Source organism: Lissotriton helveticus, chromosome 7 (genome assembly GCF_964261635.1).
Source record: "Lissotriton helveticus chromosome 7, aLisHel1.1, whole genome shotgun sequence".
In the NCBI taxonomy this organism is placed as follows: Eukaryota; Metazoa; Chordata; class Amphibia; order Caudata; family Salamandridae; genus Lissotriton; species Lissotriton helveticus.
In genome coordinates, this window is record NC_136068.1 from 1,013,995,103 (window position 1) to 1,014,022,655 (window position 27,553).

The window sequence follows — 27,553 nt, forward strand, 5'->3', positions numbered from 1 at the left end:
CTGATACGCTTGCACTGGGGACGTGAATGTTTAAGTGCGATTGACTTCATTCAGCTGGGATGATAATGGAATAATAAAGTGGCTGTGAGAAAAGAACATTTGTTTTCTTAAATTTGTTTGGAGCGATCGAATAATATTTGGTCTGTGTTGTCCCTGTGGTATTCGACTGCCTCTCATGTTTTCATTTTCGTTTTCTTTCAATGGCTTATTTCTTGCCCTTTAAATTCAGCGCTCGGAAGTGATTTATGCGGCGTCTTGTGAAATAGAAATGATCTAAATAAATAAATGAATGTGTGAGTGCACAAAAAGGAAGTTGTGGTCATTGGAATGAATACATTAAATTAATAAACTTGTTTGTGCATTACAGGCAAGACAATTACCTCTGTGTTGCTCACCTCTTCTTGTTTAGTGCAAGCGCAGTTAAGCGCACACAGAGACTCCAAGGTTGTTCACTGTTTAATGCAGGATATTTTTTGATTAAGGATTTTCACCCACACCACAAACCTTCATAATCAGACTTGGTTATTTATTTCATGTTTACTTACAGGCAGTTCTAGACAACACATGACCATTCTTTATGGGGACCTAGCTAACTGTAATGTGTGTACCAGAGGGCAGAGCACAGGAAAGGCGTCAACATAAAAGAAGTACCAAAACCGGAAATAGCTTGCCCATAAATGTTTGAGTGTATTGATCAGGAGGGATGCCTTTTCTGAGTTACACTTTCGAAGAACATTGACTGTAACTTTCTTTAGGTGAATTGTGTGGGTTTGTAAATATCAGGCACATGATGGAGCCAACAAGAGGCTCGTTTAATCAGAATCGTGTGGCTGGTTCAGGCTAGTATCACAAGATCGGGCAATCAGACTTCAAGATCATGGCATGTTTCATGGTTAGCAGGCACTGAGTACCTTTACTTCTTTGTTTTAAAAGGCAGAATTGCGGGTACCTACACTTCTCAGCAGAGGTTCAGTACTTTCATTGGAAGAGTACAGACACTTACTTCTGTGCACTTCTGAATTTCCAATTCAAGCACTGATTTAAACAATACAAAAATGTACATATTGTACAACGGAATTCTCAGATGTATGGGCATTCAAGCTGTGGCATGCAAATACAGGGCCAAAGGCCTTTTCTGATTGGATGAAAGGAACTCAGCTGTTCTATAGAATGAGTACACCCAACTGACAAAATGTTTTGTTCACGCATTTCATTTTAAGCCTTGCCCTACATTTTTACGTAAAGATACAGCTACATACGTACATTAGAAATTACGATCTATTTGTGGAAAACATTTGCACCAGAATTACATCCTGGTGCAAGAAGTGGTGAATAATGCATGCCGTTATTGTTTCTGTATACATTATTACATTTTCTGTACATGTGTTTTCCCCAATTCATAGGTAGTGGTGACAAGTGTAAACCTGTAGCAAAGGGAAATGTAAATCACGTTTCCCTCTAAATTTGTGATAAATAATTACACAACCTCAGCACCTCAGCACCAGTGCAGCACCATCATAGCATCAGCTCAGCTTCACCTCCTCATCAGTTCACCACCACCACTGCAGCACCAACTTAGCTTCGGTGCAAAATCACCACAGCACAGCGCAAACTCTGCATCACTCAGCACAACCTGAGCACCAGCTCAGCTCCACCTAAGCACCACCACCATGCCACCATGCCATCACTCAGCACCACCACACCACCACTCAACTCCAGCACAGCATCATTCCACACCAGCACAGCATCACTCAGCACCATCTCATCCTCACTCAGTACCATCTCAGCATCAATACAGCACCACCTCCTCATCAGTGCACCACCACCAGTGCAGCACCACCTAAGTGCCAGCTCAGCAGCACCAGCACAGCACCCCCTCAACATCAGCAGAGCACCATGTCAGCATCCGCACCACCTCTGCATCAGTGCACCACCAGCAGTGCAGTGCCACCTCAGTGGGGCACCACCTCAGCACCAACGCAGGACCACTTCAGCATCAGCACAGCACCACCTCAGCATCAGCAGAGCATTGCCTAAGCACATCACAAACTCAACATCACTCAGCACCACCTGAGCTCCATCGCAGCACTATTGCCTCAGCATGACTCGGCATCACTTCAGAAAGGCTCAGCACCACCTCAATATCACTCAGCATCACATAAGCACCACCTCAGCATCAGCACAGCACCATCTCAGTACAGCACCGCCTCCTCATCAGTGCACCACCACCAGCACAGCACCATTTGCAACTCGTGCAACCCCACCTCAGCAGCAGCGGAGCACCACCTCAGCCCCAGTGCAGCACCACTTCAGCATCAGCACAGCACCACCTCAACATCAGAACAGCACCATCTCAGCATCATTTAGTTCCATCTGAGCACCAGTGCAGCAGCACCACCACAGCATCATTTAGCACCACCTCAGCATCACTCAGCATCACCTAAGCACCTCAGCACCAGTACACCACCACCTACACCACCACCTCAGCATCACCTCAGCATCACTCAGCATCACCTGAGTATCATTCAACATCACCTGTGCAGCACATCTGCCCAGCACACCTCTACCTCAGCATCGCTAAGCATCATCTCAGAATCTGGCATCTGTTAATTCCCTCATAGTTTCCCCTCGCTGCTCGTGTTGTAATTCAGGTACTATTTTCCAACCTCCACCCTCCCTTTGTTTGTGCCCTCTTCCATAACAAAAAAAAACCTATAACAAACAAGCATTAGAACAGGCAGGAAGAAGTTGCCAGCATTACAAGGACAAAAAAACTAGTAGACATTTTGTAATGTTAATAAATTTTTTTAACCGCTTCCGTGCGTCGGACGGCCCCGGCCATCTGACGTCATGGTGTGTGTGTGCGCAGGACGGTCGGGGACTGTCCGAACCGCACACGTGTGGAATTCTCCAGCACCAGAGGGGAATTCCGGCCGCAGCGAAGCGGTTAATAGGGTTGTTCAGTTATACATAATGTCTTCTTGGTTAAATGCAAGGTAACAAAAATGCGTATTACACTTTTTTTTAATAACTTTTCAACATGCTGAACTGTAGCCATAATGCTCTACAGCATAGTTTAGAAACAATGGCAAAGCCAATAGCTCTGGCTAAACACTTGTAAGGTCCCAAAGGTGAGGCCTATTGGCTATGCGAATGCTTCTTTTTATTTCAGTCAAGGGAACTGGGGAGGAGCTTCTCCCGTAGCTTGAAGCATTTTTTTCTCCTTTAAAATGTAATGATGAGCGCATATGGCCTGCAGTCATCATTACATTGAAAGTGAAATGATCTGATCACTGCATTGGTGCTGAGGGGCATATCTCAGCCCTAAGAGCACTGATTTAGACAGGGGGGTCTCATTGGAAATGGGAGACTCTCCACTTTCTAATGTTTCGATTCTCCAGTGGATCGCTGCTTGAGGATGGCCGTAGGAGGGTGATCCCCAAGCAGGGATCCACCCACCAGACCCAAGGGAAAATTTTTTGAGGGTGGGAGCGACCCCCTACCAATGGCCTAATGCTCCCTCCCTCCCCCATGCCCAAATTCTTTCTGCCCCCCCTAGAGGCAGATTGGGAGGTTGCTACCTCCAATCGGCCTCCGGGGAGATGGGGGTGGGGGAGGCACTAGATACTAGGAATAGTTTTTTGTTTTTAGCAGATTGGGGGGGCGGCCCTCCCAGGCCTTTGGCCCAGCCGCCGCCCAGGCCTTTGGCCCAGCCCACGCCCACCCAAATGACACCTAGCAGTCTTTCTGCCCCCCCCCATCAAAGGCAGATAGGATGTGTTTTATTCCAATCTGCCCCCAGAGGGCGGCAAAAAGCCCAATAGACCACCCAAGATTATGTTTGTAGGGACTAGCAGATCCCTTAGCAATAGGCTACTGCCCTTCTCCCCTGGGCCCAAAAGTCTTTCTAACCCCCAGGTGCAGAAAACCCACTAGACCCCAGGGATTTTTAAAATGCGATATGGGTGGGGTGGTCCTCCCAGGCATCGGGCCTAACCCACATCCACCCATACAACTCCAAGTAGCCTTTCTGCCCTAATCAAGGCCAGGTGGATGTATGACGTTACAACGCATACTTTTACAACGCATACCGTTACAACGCATTTTTTACAACGCAAAAACTTTTACAACGCATACCATTACAACGCATGTTTTTACAACGCTAGTACTTTTACAACGCATGCCATTACAACGTAAGTATTGGTAAGTATATAATATTTTATATTAAAATAAATGTAATTAATATAATTTAATTTAATTTAATTTATTTAATATAATTTTTTTTACCTTGTACCCCTGTACCCCAAAAACCCAAATTAACCCAGAAACCTAAAAATACCCCTGTACCCCAAAAACCCAAAACTGTCCCTGAACCCTAAAAATACCCTTGTACCCCATAAACCCAAAACTGTCCCTGAACCCTAAAAATACCCCTGTACCCCATAAACCCAAAACTGTCCCTGAACCCTAAAAATACCCCTGTACCCCATAAACCCAAAACTGTCCCTGAACCCTAAAAATACCCCTGTACCCAAAAACTGAAAACTGTCCCTGAAACCTAAAAATACCCCTGTACCCAAAAACTGAAAACTGACCCTGAACCCTAAAAATACCCCTTTACCCAAAAACTGAAAACTGACCCTGAACCCTAAAAATACCCCTTTACCCAAAAACTGAAAACTGACCCTGAACCCTAAAAATACCCCTTTACCCAAAAACTGAAAACTGACCCTGAACCCTAAAAATACCCCTTTACCCAAATACTGAAAACGTTAAAAAAAACCAAACATATAAAATATTAAATATAATTATATACTTACCAATACTTACGTTGTAATGGCATGCGTTGTAAAAGTACTAGCGTTGTAAAAACATGCGTTGTAATGGTATGCGTTGTAAAAGTTTTTGCGTTGTAAAAAATGCGTTGTAGTGGTAGTGCGTTCTAAAAGTTGCGTTGTAAAGGTTGTTTACCGTCTAGTGGGCTTTTTCCCCCTTGAGTGCAGAAAGACTTTTGGCACTGGCGGAGGGGGAGTCTTAGCCCATTGCTAGGGGGGGCCACTCCGTCTCCAAACATAATCCCTGATGGTCGAGTGGTGGCCCCCCCTAGCAATGGGCTAAGACTCCCCCTCCGCCAGTCTTTCTGCACTCAAGGGGGAAAAAGCCCACTAGACACCAGAGTTGTTTTGTAGAGAAATGGGTGGGGATTGCTGTCTAGGCAGTGGGCCTTAAATGACCTGCAAGAGTCTTTCTGCTCCCCTTCGGGGTCTAGTAAGAGGTCTTTAACTCAAATCTCCCCCAATGGGAGGAACAGAAAGCCCACTAGACACTAGGGAGTTTTTTTATTTATACAAGGTGTGGGGGTGGTCTGGCCACCCTCCCACATATCTGGCTTAGCATCCATCTCCAATATGAACCCATAATTTTTTTGGGTATAAATGGGTCCCAATATTGTCCTACTTTGATGCTGAATGGCTACTTTTTTTGGGCTCTGATTAGCTGCCGCCTGGGGAAACCTATGAAACTATGAAATTAAGACATTTCTGAAAACCAGGGAAATCCAGAGCGATATGCCTTGCATGGATCCCTCAAAGTTTTCTTACCAAAAATGTCCTGCAAATCATAAACTTTGCCTAAAATTGCATATTTTCCTTGTGACGTAAATGTCCGTAATCAGCAGGAATCCATAAAACTCCTACCACTCAGCGTTCCCCCAAATGTCCCAATTAAATTTCTACCCCACTTGTGGGCTAGTGTAGTTCCCTTGACAGGCACAAATCAAACCATAATCATAAGAGTCGCTCCATGAGACTCCCATTGACTTTGGTTGGATGCTTGCCTGTCACAAGCACAAAGCCTAGCCACTTAAGTATACGGTAGCATGTAAGGTAGCATTTTTATCAGCTCATTCGGGAGAACGCTGAGTGGTATGAAATTAGTGGCTTCCTGCTGATTCTGGAAGTTAATGTCACAGAAATGCAAGAATAATATGCAATTTTTGGCAAAGTTTAAGGTTTACAGGCCATTTTAGGTAAGAAACTGTTGTGGGATCTACACAAGGTATACCACCCTGGACTCCCCTGGGTATCTAGGTTTCAGAAATGTATGGTTATTGCAGGTTTCGCTGACTGGCCGTCAATTCAAAATGTATTTTGGGGCTTTCTCCTGATGCGGGCATTAGGCCTACCCACAAAAGTGAGATATAATTTTTATCAGAAGACTTGGGGGTCATGCTGGGTGATATATGCTTGTATGGACACCCACAAATTCAGAGTTTTACAAATAGCCACTGGTCCTAAACTCCATATGGTGTGCCCATTTCAGAAATACATATGTTACCTTGATACCTATTTTGCACTCTACATATTTCTCCATATGAATAGGTCTATACTCAGTACACTATGAAAAACCTTTGTACTGTGCAGATGGTACCTCGGTTTTTTGGAGAACCTACAAACCCCATATATCCCCCAAAACCAAAAGGGTCTAGAGAACATAATGGTACATTGTTTTTGTAATTCACATATCTATGTCCCAGTGATCAAATAATAAATAATTTTTGAAACACTTGAAACACTTAAGACATTTTTATTTCTCATCACCACTAATTAGTTTCACGTCATGCCTAAACTCACAAAAAAACCTGCTCCGCAGTAGACCTGGCGTCACAGCACACTGGAGAGGCACTCAGCCTCTTCAGTGGGGCCCGATGATGAAGCATGTCATCAACCAGGTTGGTGAGTGAGGGCTTTCTTAACTGACCTGAGTGAGGCCAGTGGCATTTTTCTTTGCTCCAAGTGTGGTTCTTTGTGTACCATAGAACACTCTTTTCTTGTTTGCAAAAACTTAATCGGGGACTAAGAGTGGTTCCTCATTCTCCCTACCTCTCTTTTTGTTGTTGTGTAGGTTCATTGTGATGTCATCATTCACTATTGTACTTTTTCTGTCCATCATTACTGCCAAAGCTATGCAAATATTGTAAGTCCTGACATCCCAATTGGTACATAAGTCTAATGTCTAGCAAAATGGTGTATGTGCTCTTCTGGTGTGTGGTTGTTAACCCTGCCTGTTTCTCTCTTTCGGGCAGGCTGGAGTCACCCACTCGGTCATTGACATTGGAGGCTCCTAAAGGGATTGAAATTGACGCTGAGGCAGGGGACCTGCTGGCAACATGTAGGACAGACCTCCGCCTGGAATCCAAAGATGGCGAGGTAAGTCCAAGGAAGATCTGTTACGGTAGTTGGCGAGTTGTTGCATCAGTGGTAAAAAGCAACGTTTCTGGCGTCTGGAGAGTTGGGTTGATATATCCTTGGGAAATAGTGTGTTCAACATGAGCTTGAGAAATCTTGGTTTGGAACCTTGGAAGACGTGATAGTGGCACAAAATATATATAGAAACATTGTTGTTTAGGGACTTTGGGGAGCATTGTGTTGGTAAGACCGTCAGGCACATTGTGTTGTTGGAAGCTGACGAAAAAGTATTGTGTGGGGGATTTTGGTGAAATTATGTCTAACTAGCAAAAGTAACATGTTGGGGGTTCTGAAGATAACCCATGCACTGAGCCCACTCCAGTGTACATGCAATCTCCATTCTTTGTATTGTTTAGAATAAAACAACCAACATGCGTTCTGATAATAGTGGCCATTGTTGGCCACAGTTTTATTATGAATACATGCATATACTTTTGGCATAACTTGTATGACCCTGGTCATGAATCATCATTGGTGAACTGTCATAATTCGGGCCACAAATCATATTCTGAGTTTGTCATACACCTTATTTGCCATAAAACATATGTACATCACCAATTCGCATATTGCACTGACAGTTCGTTGGTTAGTTCTTTTTCAGACTTATCTCCTTTCTTGTCCCTTCTGGGTCATACAATTGTTCGATTGAATTTTGCACACTCTTTGCATGAGAGGGGTATCTTCTTTCCGGAGTTAACTCACTACCTTGTTAGACTACTTTGTGCCCTGCCGTCTGGTGGGGTCTGGGTTGCGAGTGCCATCTCCGTTTGCTACACCCTTTTTGTTAGGCCTACTCACCCTGCCATGAGGCATCCCAAAGTGAGTGGCCCTACTCCTACACACCGCCCTGTCAGTTTGTTTCCATAACCAACCATTGTACCCTTGCTTCTTCGCCACGCCGCCAGGGAGGCTAACGTCTCCTTGCGGTTCCCTCTCACACCTTCTGTATTTTTGTTGTTTAGATTTGTCATTTGCAACCAGACAGAGTCATGGCGCCCCACAGGTTGTACCAGAAAACATGTATTCTGACAGGTGGACACCATCCCGCCCATAGAGTTCTGGGAGGCCAGGTTGGATGAGCCCATGCCTGATACTTTCCAAACCGTTGGTTTTGCAGAATTTGCTAACAGCAATGTTCAGCTTTTTCCTTGAGTTCTCAACTGCCTTGTGTGATTCGGCTCCCCCGCTACTCCATTCTGCTGATCAGCTCTGACCAAATGATAGCTATACTCCTAAAAGACTTAGCCTCCTCCATGAGGTCCGTCTGGATGTCTGGGAGGAGTGCCTTCCTCCCCCTTTGGGCCAGGCCGTTACCTCCCAGGTGGATTGTCAAGATATCCGGGTGCCATGCTGTGTCCGCTTGCAGGTCCCTAAGGGTGGCTGGCAGCTGGTTCCATCTCATCCCCAGTTGCCACAGCCATCCGATGCACGTGTTGACTGGTCTTCCTGTCTGCCTGTGGCCACCTCGGTGCCATCAAGACTGCATTTTGGATACGAAGGAGTGGCCCACCACCCACACCAGGCGCGGTCTTCCTCCTGCTGAAGTAATGATCATGAATGTCAGACTGCCGCTTGCGCTAAAGGCGGCACCCCATACCCCAAATGTGGCTGCCATTGTGTCTTTTAGCGGGCGATTCAACAACAGTTGGGGTCTCATGTAGGTCCTGTATGCTCGGGACCACCATCTGCCTATTGCTTGTATCCTGCCTCGGTCATCCCGTGTTGTGCTGCAGATGTTGCTGCTCCAATCCTGAACGAGTGAGAGCCAGAGCAGCTGAGGGTAGCCCTGCTTTTTCGAGGGCCTGGCGCATCACAGCTGGGAACTAAAATTTGCTTAGGTAGCTCCCATATCCGTGCTTGAACAGAGGACCCTCTCCTTCTGGTCGCGTCACCATGTATGTAAGAAGGCAGTATACAGTGCAGTACCTCTGATCCTTGCTGCATTGCAAACGCACTACCACCTCTTTGTCGGCCTGATCTGTCTTTGACTGCCTCAGGGGTGACTCAACCTCCACTGTCTTGGGTTTGACATCAGCTGCCTGCAAGCAACGCCCCAAAGGCCCAGCCCTCCTGGGTGCTACTAGCTCGCTGAGGCGAAATGCCCCAAAGAATATGATGGAGAATGCTGCCTTAAAAAACAGTAGAGCTCAAAGGTGTCCCTTGTTATATCCCCAAGTGTGTCCAAGAGCTGACCCAATCTCGTGAAGTGTATTGATTGCCTGCTGTTCGTCCTTACACCCTCTGTGGGCTACCACCCTCTCATTGCTGCTTTGATGTAATGGGAAGCCGTGGGGTCTGGTCCTATCCCGATCTTTGTATAATGAGCAATTGCAGACAGGTGGGCTTGTGCCCATGATCTGGACTTTTTGCATGTAAATGCCCACTGGACGAACCTCTTGACTGCCCTTTTTGTGTCGGCCAAGTTTCCCAGTGCCTGAATTCCTCCTATTTGCATCACTGAACCTGCAACACCTTTTGTCGCGCCTGGCGGCTTCCGGGGTGACGGATTGGTTTACTAGCACTTACAAGTCTATCCCGCCAGGCCCCAAAGCTGAACCGGGAAGGGGGTCATTGTCTGCTCTGCCCCCGGGGCCAATTCCCTGAATCTGCTCATCTGTGCTCGTGACAGGGCATCCGCCTCCACTTTCTCCACCCCCGGTAAGTGACGTTTCTTCAGGTCTATGTTGCCCTTCAACTGCAATTTAACCAATTGACGCATTAATCACAGTATGTCTAGGCACCTGGCAGAGCCCCTATTTTTTGCTTGCACCAGCCCTTTGTTGTCTGACCATAGTGTCAGCTTCATGGTCCTTAATCCCTGCTTCCAGACTGTTAAGGCTACCACAATAGGAAACAGTTCAAGAAATGTAATGTTGCTGGTGATGCTCTGTTTGTGCCATCCGATGGGCCATTTTCCCGCGCACCATTTGTTGCCCAGGATTGCGCCGAAGCCTTCGCTGCCAGCTACATCCGTGAACAGCGCTATCTGTTTGGTTGTCACCCAGCCTTCTCTCCAGATCAAGACCCCATTAAAATCTGCCAGTAATGTGTACCACATTAGCAGATCCAGCTTAAACGCGGCCCCCAGCCTGACATGGTGGTGTATGTGGGTGAGCCCTGCTCTTAGCCAAGTTAAACGCCTGGCAAAAACCCTGCACGCGGGGATAACCCTAGCTGCGAAATTGAGTTTGCCAATCAACCGCTGGAGGTCGCGGACCACCACCTTTTCGCAGTCGCAGAGGCCCCTTATCTATCCCCCTGAACTCCCTCACTTTTTCTTCAGGTAGTCTGGACGTTCCTACCACTGAGTCTAGCTCTATTCCTAGGAATGTGATTTTTGTCGCCGAGCCGACTGTCTTTTCTGCTGCCAGTGGGATTCCTAGTTCCGCTGCTAACTTTTGGAATGCCACCAGGGTGTCGCCACACTCTGCAGACTCGGAGGGGTCTGTGGACAGAAAGTCGTCTGGATAGTGGAGTTCGCACCCCACTGGGTGCCTGTCATGCAGGGCTCATTCCAGAAAGGTGCTAAATTGTTGAAAGTACCCGCAGGATACCGTGCACCCCATGGGCATAGCTTTATCAATGTACAGGGCCCCTTCCCACTGGTACCCCAGAAGGTGGAAGCTTGACGAATGCACCGGGAGGAGATGGAAGGCGAATTCTATGTCTGCCTTTGCCATGAGGGCCCCATGACCTGAAGACCTAACTAGGTTGATGGCGTTGTTGACTGTAGCATAACCCACGAAGCAGGCTTCTGCGCTGATTCCGTCCTTTACTGATGTCCCCTTAGGAAAAAAGAGGTGGTGGATTAGACAGAACTGACCTGGTTCTTTCTTGGAAACTACCCATAGGGGAGAGATTACCAACCCATTCTGCATCTGAGGAGGCAGGGGGCCCTCTGTCCTACCTAAGTATTTCTCTTTCTCCAGTTTTTTGCTGACTACCTCTGGGTGTTGTAGAGCTGATTTTAAATTTTTTGCACCGCTTGGTGGGAGAGGGCCTCAAATGGTATAATAAACCCTTCCTCCAAGCCTTACACTAGTACTGCAGCGTCTGTCTTGTGATATTTGTTGGCTAGCTTAGGGAGTTTTTGTGTGTTGATGGGGGACCTGGCTAACCTGTAGTTGTGTACTCCCTTTTGCCCCCCTCACCTTCTTTGACTAGCTCACTGCTTCCTTTCTTCTCTTTCTTGTCCCCTCTGTGCTCTTTCTTGCGTCTGCACCCTGCTGCCGGGTGCCCTCCGCCACACGTGGAGCATATGTGCTGAAATTTGCATGACGTCCCCCATGTGCATTCATTGGAATTGTATTTGGCGTCAGTTATGGCGCTGGCTCTCGAGGCCCCCAGCGGGGGCGGCCTCTGGGAAAAACATTCCACTGGTGGAGCTGGAGAAAGCGTAGCATCAGATATCCCATAGTCACGCACGCATTCAGCTGGGTCTGGTGGCTTAATGGACTGTAGGGGCCTATGTTTGACCTCATGGTCACAGGTTAAAATCCTGGCAGATCTACTCAGCCTTTCATCCTTCTGAGGTCGATAAAATGAGTACCATTGAATTGGGTAACAATTAACATGTGTTATTCAGTGCCAATATACCTTTCTGGGAGAATGTGTGTTTTACAAATACACGTTATGTGTAATGGGTTAACTTACGGGTGATCCAAGGGCTGCTAGTGACCATGTGAACAAGGCTGGGCTCCCACCTGAATAATAAAACTGGTGCTCAGCCTTTGGGAGTTAATGCCACATCTGAACCCCATAGTTCTAAAAAAAATAACTCGCACGCAGAGGTGGAGCGTTACCAGGCAGGCCCCCAGTCGCTCAGTCTTACAACTGCCATGGCAACAAATGGGCGCCATCGCCTTCATCCCAGGGCCTTGCAGGTATCTGTAGTGAGCCATGGGGAACATTGTGTTGGTGAGACCTTCAGGCACATTGTGTTGATGTAAACTGATGAAAAAATATTGTATTGGAGGGTTGTGTTGAAATACTGTTTGACTAGCAAAGTATGAAGCTGGAGGATTTTGGAGAAAAACACTGGGTTGGTGGAGCAGGAGAAAACATTCTTGTGGTGGGACACAAGACAAGATTGTCCTAGAGGTGCATGGATGGAACAATGTGTTGTGATACTTTTGCACAGATTGTGCTTCAGAAACTGGTGAAGTTGTTTTGTTGGAGCTTCGAAAGCATGGTATTGTAGAGAGCTAAAGGGAAAGTGTTTAGTTGGGAGCCCGTGAGCATTGTCTCCGCTCCCTCTCAAATGCTATCATCTCCCAGGTCAGCTGAGGCGCCCTTTCTATAGCTCAGCTGTCCCGGGCATCTGGGCGCTAATTTGTGATCTCAACTTGAATCACAAGAAGTAACAAAGTAATAAAGAGACTGACTTTTTTAATCGAACAGTAATATTAGCAGCAAACAGGCCTTAGCAATCATCACGGACTTTAGAAAGAAATATCTCAGGAAAAATACATAAGCAAAGCGAACTCTCATCCAGAAAGCCATTTCTTTTGGCTTTTCTATAATGAGTGATTTTCTCAAGCGTCTTTGACACACACACACCGTGTAGTGGAGCAGCTGCACAAGCTTACTTACAAACACAGAGGAGGCAGCAGTGCGCGCTGTGCTCGACACTAGAGGTACAGCATGAGCAGCGACTGTGCAAAGTGATGTAGACACAGAGGACCGCAGCGGCAGGGGGGGCGGGGGAGGGGGCAGCTGCTGGAGTGCCCACCTAACCTCCTTCCATGCTAGGCGCTCCACCTCCAGAGCATCTTCTGTCGGTCTGTGACCCATGATGTAAGGGGCCGCTGTCAATCATCCGGCTCCTGCTTTCACATTCCTGGCTCCCTTCCGAATTGGCTATACATCCATCATTTTCAGTCACCGCTGGTTCCGGCGTCTCTCTGGTGTCGGGAGTACATTACCTCTTCTATTCTCTCTATTGTCAGAACCACTCACCAGCCCTAGGTCTGCAGACATGTCGAGGTCAGCACCCTGAGTTTAACCCTCAGTGGGCGGTGTCTATCAGTCTATCCTGGTAGATGCTCGAGGGAGACAGATTTCCTGCTGCAGACGCTGCCTTGGTTCAGTGTCCTACAGCCTTTGCATCAAATTAAGTGTCGAGCTGTTCTAATCTGAGAGGGTGTCCCTTACGAGTGGCCTCTGGGGGCCCCGTTGGGGGTACTTCCCTCTGCCTGGAGCTTGTCCTCAGCTCTGGGGCCCCATTCTCGGCTGCAGCCATCATGGCTAGCTCCTGGTATCCCGTGATCGCCGGGCACCCGAAGAGCAATCCAGGGCCTTGTCCAGCGATAGTGAGGGGTCTGAGATGGACATGTGCGCTATGAAACCCCCTTTTGTAGCGCTTCTGCTATAACGTTTTGGTAAAGACAGGTGTGTGTGAATAACGTGATAAATATTGTGTTTGTCCCCTGGCAAGGGAAGCAAGGCACCGCCATGTCTTTAAAAAATGGCATTGGAAATGTAAATGTGCCCATTACGCTAGGGTGCACAATACATTAAAAAATGCGCATGTGTGGAAAAACCTCCCGGCCATAGGGAACTTTTCAGCTTCATTGCTCTGTATTCAATTATGCATCTCCACTAAAAACAAAGTGCCACTGTGCTTGCAAAATGTATTTTGATTGCTTATTTACTGAGCAGTTCTCTCACTAATATGTAACAAAGACAGGTGCAAAAAAGATGTGCTGCATGTATAAACAACAGGAAATTGCAAACATCTGCCCCGATCACAGACAAGCACCAGTCAACACTCCATAAATGATTGATGAAAACACAGGTACAAAAATAGCCACTGTGAGCTTTTGCGGTTTATTCTTATTTTTTAAGAGCCAAAGCATCCTGCCAATACTCTGCAATCTTACAGTCCTCCACAAACAACATGAGATGGCACATGCCCCAAGCCCTGCCTAATTGTAACTTTCCTTTGACAATGTTTTGGGAGTTTGGTGATGACCCATGTTTAGAGAACAACAGTTATTTTGCACCACGATGAGGTATATTATGCCACTCAACAGCTGTATTTATAGGATGTTACTCCTGCTGGCAGAAACCTGTTGATGAAATATGAAGGACCCAGTTAAGGAGTCTTCTGGTTTATAATCATGTGATAAGAGGCAGCCATAAATAAAGTGTTTAGTGTCCAAATGTACAATTCTTTCGTTTTCAGTGTTGCCCTATAGTTCTAACTTGGCATCAGAAAACAGCAGCAACCTATATACATAAAATCTTTAATTAAATCAAGGCCCAAGGTGTCTGGTGTAGGAAGTGCTTGAAAGAGATAGTGGTTGTTTCCTCTGGAATAGGTAGGAGAGCCCCATAATGAAGCATGCACACTAGGTGGCTGAATGATCTGACACCCGTGTGACTAAGAGCACACAAGCTGCTGCATATCCCCTCAACATGGTGTCACAATTCAAGATGACTATTTAGCATGTAAGGTACCAACACATTGATTTGTTGGGAGCAGTACTTCATTTGTAAAATAATGAGTTCTGGTGCCCACAGCTCTGCTCAGAAGCCTGCATTCTGTACAATTAATTTTAACACAAAACAACAAGGCTATGCAATCTTAAATCCACCTTTTATGTCACTCTTGCAGGGTTCTGCTTACTTTTTTGTAAGAGTTTTTCTGACCTTCTCTTCCTCCATCTTGCCTTTTATTGTGTATTCCCTCTCTTGCTCTCGGTAAACGTCTGAAGCAGAAAAACAAGTGCTAGTGGCCCCCACCTGCTCAAATTAAGCACAGGTTTGGAGGCTGACAAAGAACCTACTCATTTGGAGCAGAAGGTTCATGGCACAGTGTCAATTTGTGTCAACATAAAGGTTTTTTTAGGTATTACAATAAAAAAGACAGCAGTAAATTGTGAACATCAATTAAGACTTCACTCTTTGTCCCCTCAAAACTGAGTTTGTGTGTTACTTGTTTGTTTCTGATAATTTATTTACACAAAGAGGCATTTTGATGGAGGAAGCGCTCCCTATAAATTGTAATTGTAATTGGATTTACATAACGCTTACCACACCCGACAAGGCATTGAATCTCTTTACGGCGAGTAGCATGCTACTCCGTAACCCAAGGTTAGTGGTTATTGTTGGTTGTTGCGATTAGTCATGTGCTTTCAAGAAAAAATGTAATGCATTTACTCAGTTACTCTATGATATTTTAATACCAGGTAGGTGTGATCATTAGTGGGGGCAATGTGCTTTCGGGTGAATGACTGGTGAGTTAGGTAGGTTGACAGCGATTAGGCAATGCTAGATTACAGGGATAGGGTTTTAAAGAGGAGAGGTTGTGATTAATGAAATGTTGCATCGGCCAAATGCAGAATTACAATAAGAAGGATTGAAGCAGGCATGAGGCTGAGAGGAGGCTATACTGAGAAATAGAAAGCATGTGGAGGATGGGAGGTAAGAAGAGGGTCAGCTTAACCATGTGATTCAGAGTGAACACATCATTCAAATATCAAGAGCCCTCGCCTGCCGTCTGCCAATCCTAGGACAGCTCTTGTTTTTTTAACAGTCAGGAGTATTGTTGTAATTGCATTTGTATAGCGCTTACTACCCCTGACGAGGCGTCTAAGCTCTTTTTCGGCGGGTAGCCTGCTACTCCCGGACCCACAGAGGATTAGTGTTGAAATAGTATAGTGAAACATGCAAGTACATTTTAAGTGGTGGATAGGTTAGTCAGTTATTTGGATTTGGAATGATAGCAGAAGGATAGAGTACGACAAAAGTTTGTATTTATTTATCGCTCGCTTGTTGACGCATGCTACTCAGGGAGCCTATAAAGGATTAGTGGTGAATTAATATGGTGAAATATGAGGTAATTTCAGTGGTGGATATTAGTCTGTTACTTGGAGTGAGAAGGATAGCGGATGGATAAAAGGGGAAGAAAGATTTGCATTCATATAGCACTTGTTACCCCTGATGGGTGTTGAAGCGCTTTTTTGGCGAGTAGCACGCCACTCCGGAACCCATAAAGGATTAGTGTTGAAAATTAGTATAGTGTAAATATGAAGTAATTTGAGTAGTAGATATGTTATTCAGTTATTTGGGCATTATATTAGTATAGTTGAATATGGAATATGGAATTTGAGAAGTCAACATGTTAGTCTGTTAATTTTGATAGAAAAAGGATAGTGGAGGGATAAAAGAGTGAAGGATTTTTAAAAACATTTTTTTTTAAGTCAACTGATGGAAGGATCATTAAATATTTGTTAGTGATATAAGGTGGACTGTTAGATGTAATTACAGCATGGAGAGTGTGTCTGAGTGGGATGTAGTTATTTATGGTGTTGATTGGCGTGTTAGTAATGAGTGTATTGGTTAGTGGTATAGGATAGAGTTGTGTACTGTTTGTGGGTGATGGTGGATATGTGTGGTAGTTGGGATAGTAGGGTGTGTAGATGTGGTTTGGTTGGGTTGGTGGTGCATGCTGGTACATTAATCAGACCCCCCAGGATATAGCGGCATGGATTCGCAAATTTAGCGGCACAAATATGGAAATTTAGCGGCACACATATTGAAATTTAGCAGCATTTTTGCGGCACTTTATTTTACTCATAATCATTCATTTTCAGCCTTAAATCAATGGAAACCATTTTTTAGCAGAGTATTCCACTTTGAATAGGCAACATGGAATATGGAATAGAGGAAGCAGCCCACAGGTTAAGGCAGTTATCCCTTGGAAATGCAATTCTCCATTTGCTTTAGTATAGGTTGGTAGCAGTTAGCATTTTGATTGGCTGAGGTTTTTTCCATCCGCAGCTCACATTTAGAGAACATTTCTTTTCTTTTTTATTCAGCACACCATGAGTATGCATGTGTTTCCTTGGTCTCTTCATCATATGATGCTTTCCCTCACCCACTAACAAATATCTGCCCTCGCGTTCTGTGTTGGGCCCCACCTTTGCCATCTTGTCTGTAAAAGCACATCAACTGTTATATTCTTCCACGGTATGACTAGGGCCTAGCTGCGGCACTCACTCGGCTGTATTTTGGGGCAGAATGTGTAATAAGCATGACTGCAAAGGAGGTTATCCCTTCTCCTGGAAGCCCATATATCCCCGGGTTACAGCAAGTTTCTATTATTATGCATAGTTAATTAAAACCGTTGCATACATTCAAAATTTTAACAGTAAAATCAGTCACATTACATTAATACGATAAAACTATGAAAATGTTTAAAATAACACATTTATGTAAGCGTGAAACTTTTAAGATAATGTCAATAAGGCATATATATGTCCCTAGCACAAATGGCAGTGAAGCCCATATATCCCGGGTTACAGCAGAGGAACAAATGGCTGGAGCATGTTTACATTATGAGTCCATTGGAAAACAATTTAGGCACTGGCAAATGTTTTCCTTTAAACGTCCTTATTCTTTTTAAAATTTTGTTCTGAGCTTCCTTAGCTGAAATTATTTGAAAAATTAACCATGCGATTTATAAAGTTCGAAAATATTCAATTCAGTTTGCAGTTCCCAGGTACCTCAAGCTATATGTTGTTGATTTTCCTGCAGTATTTCCAAATGTTTTTTCTATTGACTTTTTTACAATAATGTTTTACAAACTGGTCCTTCGCTCATTACAAAAGCAAGACCGATTGGCTTTGCCATAGCTTTTTAAGTTGTACGAAGTATACTCTCTCATTCCCCGACCATTCTTCTTTTTTGGACTCATTACCTGGCTGTCTTGTTTGTAGTCAAGGAGTCTTATTTATGTTTTGTCCAGCCAGACGTTTTTCTTATGGTGAAAAGTTTTACAACTGATTGCATGCATGGTTTTTGTGACATTATGCCATGAAACCCTTATAATTTCTATTAGAAAATCGCCAAGTACAGTTGTTGCTATGAAACAGCAGCCTGCCGCGCGGCATCATGAAGGGATAAACATCTCTTCCGCGGCTGGCGCACACCCCTCTGCTGCATGAGACCCGATTTCGCGGCGCTTTAAAAAAAAAATCGCGGCACTTTAACAAAAGTGCCGATTTCGCGGCAAACCGCGAAATCGCGATATCCTGGAGGGTCTGATTAATCTGTGCATAGTGTTGTGCGTCGTGTATATTTGGTGTGAGTGTGTTGCTCTGTTTGTGGTTGTGGATGGTGTGGGCTGGGTATTGTTAAATGAGAAAAAGGGCAGAATTTCTGGCCCTAGCCCTGACCCGTACCCTTGTCCTCTCCACCCTTAGCCTCGACGCCCGGGCTGAGACGCCCTAAGCCTGGCCTTTTTTGTAGCCCTAGTAATCAGGTGACCCCTTCAGCCAATGGGAACCCTAGCCCTAACACTATCCAATCACAACACTAGCCCTAACATCTAGAACCAACAGACAGGTCCCATTTAAGCTCTTCCCTCACTATTCTGTGAATTAATAGTTTTTTCCCTCACTCACTAAAAATGAGTTCTTTGACACTGGCTGAGATTATCTCACCAATGTATAGTCAGACGTATACCCTGTTTTGTCACACAATCCCATCCAAGTGTATATTGTGCATGTTTCCACATGTGGCTGTAGTATATGCATTGAAATCCCATCCAAGTGTATTTTGTGCATGTTTCCATATGTGGCTATTGTAGTATATGCATTGTTCTTTTAAGTGAAGCATAGTGTTCGAAGCCTGTGGGTTCTATTTCTTGTATCCAGGATTCACGAGTGAGGAGACCTTATCAGTGAAGTGAGACCAAAAGAGACATGGCACCTAAAATACATTTAATTAGGTCTTTACCTTGGCACTGCCACTTTGTAGATAGTGGGGTTGAAGGTGTCTACAGTCTGTTGTTCTGAGTGAGAAGGGCCTTTTAGGTAAAAACCGGCCTTTTGTCTTTTTTATGATCACTGTCATTGAGGCTGTTGTTCACTGCCAGGTGCGGATAGCTCACACCTAAATGGCAATACCCCGTCACACTCTATCGATACATTTGGAATACTTGCTCCAAAATCCACCACTGGCCCCCCCTCTCCCCCTACTAGACCACCCCACCCTCGCAGTACATGGATTTGGCTCCTTTGTTACCCTTCGTTATTTTACACCCCACGTGCCTTTAGTGATGTGAAGTTGATGGCAAGGGTAGCCGTGAGATGCTGCTGGTGGGCGGCTTTACAAACTTTGCCACAGTTGTTTTAATCAAGTTCAAGACAATAATTACAATTTCATTAAGCAAGTTATAGGATGCCAGGAACCAAATACACGTATCCCTGAAACTATATATTTTACAGAATCGTTATCCTACGGCCAGGAACCTCTGACAGATCCTGTATTTGTGTCACTTTTTCATTTTTATCGGTCTATGAGCTGCCCTATTTCAAAGGCAAAGTAGCAAACATTGCACAATACGTATAGTTTTATAAACGCAGATGCTGTATTTCGCCAGATCTTTATATTTTGTGGTAAATGTTTTTTGTATTCATGCAAATTGAGCATTTATGAATTGCTATGTGATTAATTAACTAAGATGTATTCATTCCTTTCATCATTTGAATCCTTGATGTCAAAAAAGAAAGCCAAAGGTGATTAAATGGTGCATATTTTTGGAGTCCTGTTCTTAAACTATCATTGGAATACACATACCGATGCGTGGTCTTGTGAGTGTGATCCTGTGTGCTGAGGCAGGATGGTGTATGAAGGGTAAATAATACACTGTGCCTTTTTCCCTAGAGTTGAGTACATGTGACCTTTCCTCTCTTTCCACTAGATCTCATTGGATGCTGCAAACATCAAGCTTCCTCGTCTGCCGCGAGGGTCGTACAGCTCCACCGGAGCCAGACAGAAGGTCTACGAGATTTGCGTCTGCAGCAACGGAAGACTTTTCCTGTCCCAGGCGGGCAGTGGCTCCACTTGCCAGATAAACTCAGGTGTCTGCTCCTGAGGGACTGAGAAGGACCCGGGGTGGAGTGGCGACATGCCTTGGCCCCACCAAGCAGCACTTGAGACTCTTTTACTAAGACACGGAAAGCCTATCAAAGACATTTGGTGTGTGAGTGTGTAAAGGTGTGCGTGAATATACATTTACCTATATAGATATATATCTCTAAATATATATATCCTCTGTAAAATGACGTTTCAGTACAAGGATTCCCAGGGTGACCCAGAAGCATTACCATTCTAGCCTTCCCTGCCCAGCTCCTGACACATCATCCTAGAACGCAAGACGACTTTGTGTTGAGCTTGGCAAAAGTTGAGAATGTGGAGCGCAGAGTTGTTTGAGGGTCACGTGGTTTTGATGGGCCTATTAAAGGAGATGGATCTTGGGGCAGGAAGTGCCATAAGGCGGGCACACTGCAGTCACCTGGACACAGCTTGAGCCTCTACCAAAGTGGTGCCCCCTTGCCTTAGACGGCTCACTGCTAATGAGAAGCGTCTGCCACTTCAGACCACAGTCTCTTGGGCCGTGTTAATATCAGGTGAAAAGATTGCCAAGGGGAGATGTAAAATAGGGGATTTAACTGCTAAGCGCTGGGCTGAAGCTGGCATTGTCTGTGTCAATGCTTGCAGACCTGGAAGTCCCAAAACCTGTGATCGGGCCTTGCCTACTGAGTGGGATGACTTTGGTCGCGTGCAGGTGCCACGCCAGTAGACTGGGAGACGCTTCTGATGCCACTGAATAGATGAGGCGGTACCATAACTGCTCCTGGTGCCTGTAGACTCTGGAGTCAGATCTTGTGCAATATTTTGGATTCGGGAAGACCTTGAGTCTCTGAGCACATACGAACATACCTGGCACCAGTTGCTCCAGTTGTGATTCTGGCTGCCTTGCAAGCAGAAATCATCTGGTTGTGCATTGTTGCCCGTCATCAATCCAGTTGAAATAGGCTGTGGCTGAAGGACTCGGCTGCTGTTGAAGGACTGAGAACTGCCGATTGTACGCTCCATCTGTCTACCTCTCGCCTGAGAATTATTGGCTACTTAATTGTCCAAGGCCAGGCACTTCATGAGTCAACCAACATTGCCTTCTTCAGGCTCTCAGTCAATATGATATAATTAAAAGCTGTAGCAGACAGTCAGCTACTGACAAAGATGGAATCACAATGATTTACCTTTGCCCTCCCTCTCATCTCTTTTCTTCTTTCGCCTAGTCTCTCCATTTATAATGCCTCTCTGTGTTCTTTTCCCTTCTCTACTTTCTCATCAATCTCACTGCTCTTCTAACAATTTCACCCCTCCAACCTATTCTCCTTTGTCTTTGTTCGCTCTTAAGAACCCTCTTTAATCCTTTGGTCCCCTTTAGAGTTCAAAGGGTCACCCCAGGGTTTGTTTGTATTGTGACACTGGACTGAACCATCTCTGTTCAAAGAGGGGGGATTCTGCCTATGCCTTAAGTCGATGCACTCTGCAAGGAAAAGCACATCCCATGTTTATTGTTCTTACAATGCTTTATTCGCTTACTTTTGCTTTGCAAAGAAGGGGTGTTCAATGTGAGGTTGGGTTGCTGGATGTATATCATAGGGTTGGGGAGGATGGGCATTCAGGTCTTGGTTATGAATTATGGCTTGTGATGTTGGTTGGGGCGGTTGGGATCGTAGGGAATTGATTGTTAGATAAGACAAGATGAGTGATGGGTTTTGGGGTTTTGAGGTTCCTCAAAATTCTCTTTTGAGTGATATTTGTGTGCATTTGTGAATTTAAGATGAGTTTGTACTCTGATTTGAAAGATACTTTATTATTTACTTCACATCATGTACTGAGCAAAGAACATTACTCTCTCCTTAAATGTTAAGTGGTGAGACCTCCTGGTGTTCAATACCCCATGTGACCGGGTGGTTATTCTCAAATTGTGGCATGTCCTGTCCGCGGTAGGTATAAACGTTATTCTGGAACTTTACTCTCACCTGCATACATCTAGCTGTGATATTACTGCTGTTTGTCTCTCTCGTTCATGCAGCTCTGCGCATGGCAGGGGTTTTTCCAGAGTTTCGCTGACTCTTCTGTTCGGCTGCCATTTGCCTGCTTCATCTTCTCCACTGCAATAGGTTCTCAGTGTTATTCTCCCTTCTGTTAAGTGACCCCCTTCAAACAGCGAGATGCTGATGAAGCAGTAAATTCACATGCACCTGACTGTCAGTATCCACAGGGTTTTATACAATGTAAAAAGTAGAAATTCATCAGAGCATTTTCCCAGAACCTCAAATCTCACTGTCCCAAAGATTGACCTGCTTGTTGATGCTGAAGCCGCCCTCCGTCAGTCTCAGTCAGTCCCCATGTACCGCAGCCACTGGCTGTTTGATTGCCAAGGCTTCATTGTTTCTTTTGAGCCTCACTTCATATTAGATCCCATGCCTTCTGACATACCTTGCAGTTTTGAAAAAAAGAAGGAATAGTTAACACCATGCCGTCAACCTTTATTTTTATCAATCAATAAAACAATATTTTTGTGCAATCAATAAATGCTTTGTGAAAAAGTGAAGAAAGTGTTCTTTGCACTAACGTGGACACATAGTGAACATCTTGCTGGTAAACACATATATTAGAAAAGTGTTCCACTGCCAAACAGTGACTGGCCCTAAACAAATGTGCGTGATCGAAACATGCTAATAATTAATCATTAGTCCAATATGCCAGTGCTCATAGTTGTAGTGGCTGGGACAGTTTGACCTGTTTTTACCCACTCACAATTCTATCAGGATGATGAAAATATAATGCAAGAGCACAGTTTGATAGAGAACCAGGGACCACAATGTAATGTTTGATTTTACAAACCTAACATTTCATTAATTGATAAAAAGCAAAGTTGGACCACATGGTGTTCGCCAGTTTTTTATTTCTTGTTTCAAAATTGCAATTAATTTATGAGGAATATTCATTCTAACTCTTCGACTGGTATGATTGATTACATATAAGGTTTCAAATAATTATCTTAGTGGAACATTGTCATTGACACTACTCAAAGCCCTGGTTCTATAAAGGTCCTCATAGCAACTCTGTTTTATTCAATACACCTGACATAACTTGCAGCATTTTGGCCTGCCTATTGGACTTTAATAAATGTAATTAATGTAGAATACATTAAGGTAAAAAAGAGATCCAGCTTTGAAAGCAATTCATGCCAATGCCCCCCTACATAAAAACAGCCATTGGCAATAGGACCTGAGATGGTTTACTGCCAACTTGCAAAGTATTGTCAGGAAATAGACCAGTCCATGTGTGGGAAGTCTTCCCTTGGGAGGACATGGAAGTGCTAAACATGGCGCGCTAACAAAGCAGAGTCAGATTTCACAAACATAAAGTTTGTGATTTTTGTACTGGAAGAGTTGATGGGCCACAACAGATTAAATATACCTTCTGTCAAATTCTATTTTGGCCCTGATAAACCATATCCCATGGTTATTTTGTTTATATGTCTTTCTAAACTGACACTGCCCATTGCAAGGAATGTACAGTTTAGAATCTAGAAGAATGGTACACATATACTATCAAGCCCTTTATTTATATGGAAGTCTTCCTGATTCTTACACTACCAGAATTCATGTGTTTTGCCTACTTCCTTGTAATTTCATTTTATAACTATTCTTCATAGTTCTCTAAAATATACCAGGCTGTAGGTCTTAAATCGTGGAGAGTTAGCCCCCAGAATGTTTAGGATCTACCTGAAAAATGCCCTCAAAATGAAACTTTAAAGTCTTTTTACGAACACCCAGTAAGAGAGGAGGGTGTGAAAGAAATAACAGAATGTGTAAAATATTCAAAAAAAATTTGTCAGATGGAAGGAACAGCAAACCAAACAGTAGTGACCGGCAAGATTCAAGTATGGTGACGCGTCATGCCCAATAAACTCACCATATTTGTTGCGCTGGCACGTAGGGTCCCGTTGCGGTCTCTTTGCTCTCCTCAGCAGTGTCAAGGGGCGGTCCGCCAGAAAGGGAAGGACTTTCTCCCTTATGAAAAATGAAACCAACCAATCTTGGAGCTGCAGCACAGCTTCAGGATTGGTTGGAGCAGGCTAACCCAGCACTGCTTTTGAGGCTCGAGGCATATGGTTGCAATACCTCAGTTGTTTCTCAGCCCTGGGATTGCTAGCTCTGAAGTGTGCATGTTAGATTGGCCGGCTGTAGGCAGCCGGCCAATCTGCCATGCGCACTGGCAGGGGAATGAAGTAATAGTGCAATAGCAGAAATCAGCCCCGCCCCCTGCATTTGCGCGAAAACAGCGCAAGCCTGGGGCACATTATAATAAAATGGTACCTATTACCCTTTTATTATTAAGACGACTGCCTGCACAACTCGCAGCAGGTAGGGCGACGCTCATCCGCCATAACTGAGGCGCCACTGATGAAACCAAAAGCCTTATCATAAGATGCCATTATATGAGTTTGCTGAGGGTGTGCCCCAGGAGGACATAAAGAGTCCTGGTTCTAGGGAACATTGCCTGCAGGCGAGGAAGACCTTGTGAAGGTAGCAAATTCAAGAAATTGAACTGCGCAACTGTGGATATATTTCATGAAACTGATCCCACTAGAAATGGTGGATCCTGGAAAAAAACCAGGCCGAAATGGCAGATGCAAATAACAGAGCCTGGTGTAGCATGACAATCCATGAAACAGTCGCAAACAGAGGAGGTGGACCTTTTAGAGAGCCCTAATGAAAGATGGTGGACTCGTGAGACAGCCACTAGTTTGTGGATTCATGCAATAGATCTCAGTGGAGGTGGTTGATTCATCAGCAGGTGGGCAACAACTCTGGTATTACTTCTAGTGTTTCTACTTTGTGGTAAACTCAATGAGACATTTCTCCTTCAATATATGGTTCATTTATGCTAGAAGTCTTTAGGTTCTCTTTGAAGATGAGTTACAGATCAAGGAGAATCCAATGTTCTAAGGGAGCTGCCACTGCTTTCAGGATACAAGAATGAAGAACTGATGGCCATGACTGTAGTTTGTTTGCATTGAGCTGTTGTTTGGTATTGGCTGTTTTTCTAATCCTTTATTGTTTCATTGAGAGTCAATGGCAATTCATGCTATATGCTGGAATCAGTGCACTGTCCTTGAATGCTAACCATGTCCAAGGTTACTTGTAAAATGCTTCAACTGCCAAAGTCCAGGCCAGGAAATAGTTCAGGGCCTTTTTCATAACGATTTCTCTGTCTTTGTAGAAGGACCTTCCCTTAAAGCCTACATGAAGAATGACAGAGCTTTCATCGCATTCATACTGGCAAGGACAGTAATCTGTAACCAATCTGCCCCATGAGATAAACATCCAGTTTCACTTAACTTTTTGTATGATGAAATCATACAACCTCATACCTAAATTCTGGAAATACTTCTAATTTTTTTAAGTCTAAACACTTTCATTCCTAGTATTTTGGTAGGAAACGATAAAAAATGAGTAAATAAACAGTCAAGCTGACTAGCAGAATTCTTCTGCCTTATATGTTTCAATTCTTAGAGCAAACCAGAATGTAGACGAGCTAGTGGGAATCCTAGGAGTACCAAGTGAAGCTACAGGAATGGAGGGAGGTACTTATGGAGATTATAAATGCTGGGGAAAAGCTACAGAATATCCACCAGTTAAGTGTACTTCTACGGTTGCAGTGCAGGAATTTCTATTTCAACCCAGTACAATCGACAGAAGTCTCTAACTTCCTAGCTCACAATTTTGTCAGTGTTTCGGCCACAATGGAGCTCAACGGAAGCATTGTGTACACATTCCACAGATCCTGTGTTGACATTGCACATTAAAAGAGTGGAAATTGTGCTTAGTGGATGCAGAGAATTATAATGTGTGTACACATTGGATCTGGAAATGAGGATACGTGTTCACGTTTCACTAATTGCCTGGTGAAAGATGCATTTTACTTATATATAGGACACTGCTGGTGGAAAATACTTGCTTTGTGCAAATAGTGGTCTGATGGGCACATTGTATCTTAACATGCAGAAACTGATGAAGGAGTCAACGTGAACTTCAATGGCCCCTAACTTGTGATATGCCTGGCTTCCTCTTGGACCTACACTTTAGAGTCTGTGGTGTTGCTGTATCCAGAGCTTTTTGTCTTCTCTTGCAAAGAATGAACCCCTCGGCAGAAGAAGATGCCATTTCATACTTTGAAATATTTTTCTTTCAAGATGTAAATTGATAGCAATAAAAAAGGTGACTTGGAACGAGAGTCCACATGTTCCAGGTTTGAGCCTCATTCTTAGCATTCAGGAATGTATCGAAGGGGTGTTGCTGTAGCCTCTCACCAGCTCCCTTTGGCCATATCTGCCTTCGGTTGTTAACCTTACTTTCTTTTTGGGTTTGGCCTATCGGGCTCATTTAATGCCTGTGCTGGACATAAACGGACTATTGATTACATGCGCCCGCTAAGAAGCCATCTGATTTCTGTGCCTGGAAACTCCCGCAGAACTCCAAAGTGAAGGTGTGCTCAGACTTTCATTTGAGAGAATGTGGGGGCGCTTAATTAACATCTCTAGAAGTTAGGACCTGTTTTAAGCATATGCTTTTTAAGTTGACTTCCATTACAGTGATATTAAAGACCTCAAAATACAAAGGCTGGCTCTAACGATGGCACCCCTATGTCTAGGAACCTAGGAAGTAGCTGGAATGCAAGAAAGTATTGTACAACCAACCTCTGACTGGGCCACCCCCGTAAGCACCACGTATCCAAACTTCCGTTATTGTGGCAAGTAGTTTCCTTTGCTCTGAGGGGCTAGGGAGGGCGGGTCCTTTGGGGTTAAGATGGCGAGGCCTTTACTCTTCAAATTTATTTGCCACGGTGAACATGGCTTCACCCATTGCCGCTGCTTTAAAAGCTGACACCAAGCGGTGGTTTATACTCAACAGACAGAAAGGCATCTGTATCTTCTTTTTTCAAGTGATGCAGTTAGTACGTGGCTGCAGGACAGTTGTACACAGGATATTGACACCATCAGTGGCTTTATTGCCAAGCATCATGAAACCTTACCTTTCACAAACCCCCCTGGCCAACATATTCCACAATGATGACACGAGCAAAAACAAAAGATAAGTATTTGTACGTTTACCACAGGGCTTGTTCTGACATTCTGACTGTTTTTAATTTTTCACGTGTTTGGGTCTGTGTGAGAAATATATTTAGCTTTTTTGTATCCAGTAACATCAATCCTTGCACACACTCTATGCAAAATTTTGTAAGCATTGCAATAATGCTAAACGACAAGGAAGCATTTTAACTTTATTACATTTTCTGTAAAAAAAGATTTGTATTTAAATGATTTCAATTGCAATCTTGTAAAATATATTAATAAAATAATGATTGTTTTGAAGGATAGGTGCCTGCTTTTCTTTCTTGCTCCGACTTAAGGGGATTGATTGGTT

The 27,553-nt window shown here is 44.4% G+C and overlaps 1 protein-coding gene across 3 annotated transcripts in view; it reads left to right on the plus strand.

Moving 5' to 3' along the window:
* The window catches only part of SGCD (sarcoglycan delta), a 1,044,256-nt gene extending 1,016,752 nt beyond the window's left edge, over positions 1 to 27,504 (plus strand). For all 3 annotated transcript variants that reach the window (XM_078653701.1, XM_078653702.1, XM_078653703.1), the window contains 2 exons: positions 7,085 to 7,208; positions 19,960 to 27,504. In XM_078653701.1, coding sequence (XP_078509827.1) covers positions 7,085 to 7,208; positions 19,960 to 20,133 — 298 coding nt within the window. In that variant the 3' untranslated portion in view covers positions 20,134 to 27,504. The remainder of the gene's footprint in view (positions 1 to 7,084; positions 7,209 to 19,959) is intronic.
* The last annotated feature ends 49 nt before the right edge of the window (positions 27,505 to 27,553 follow it).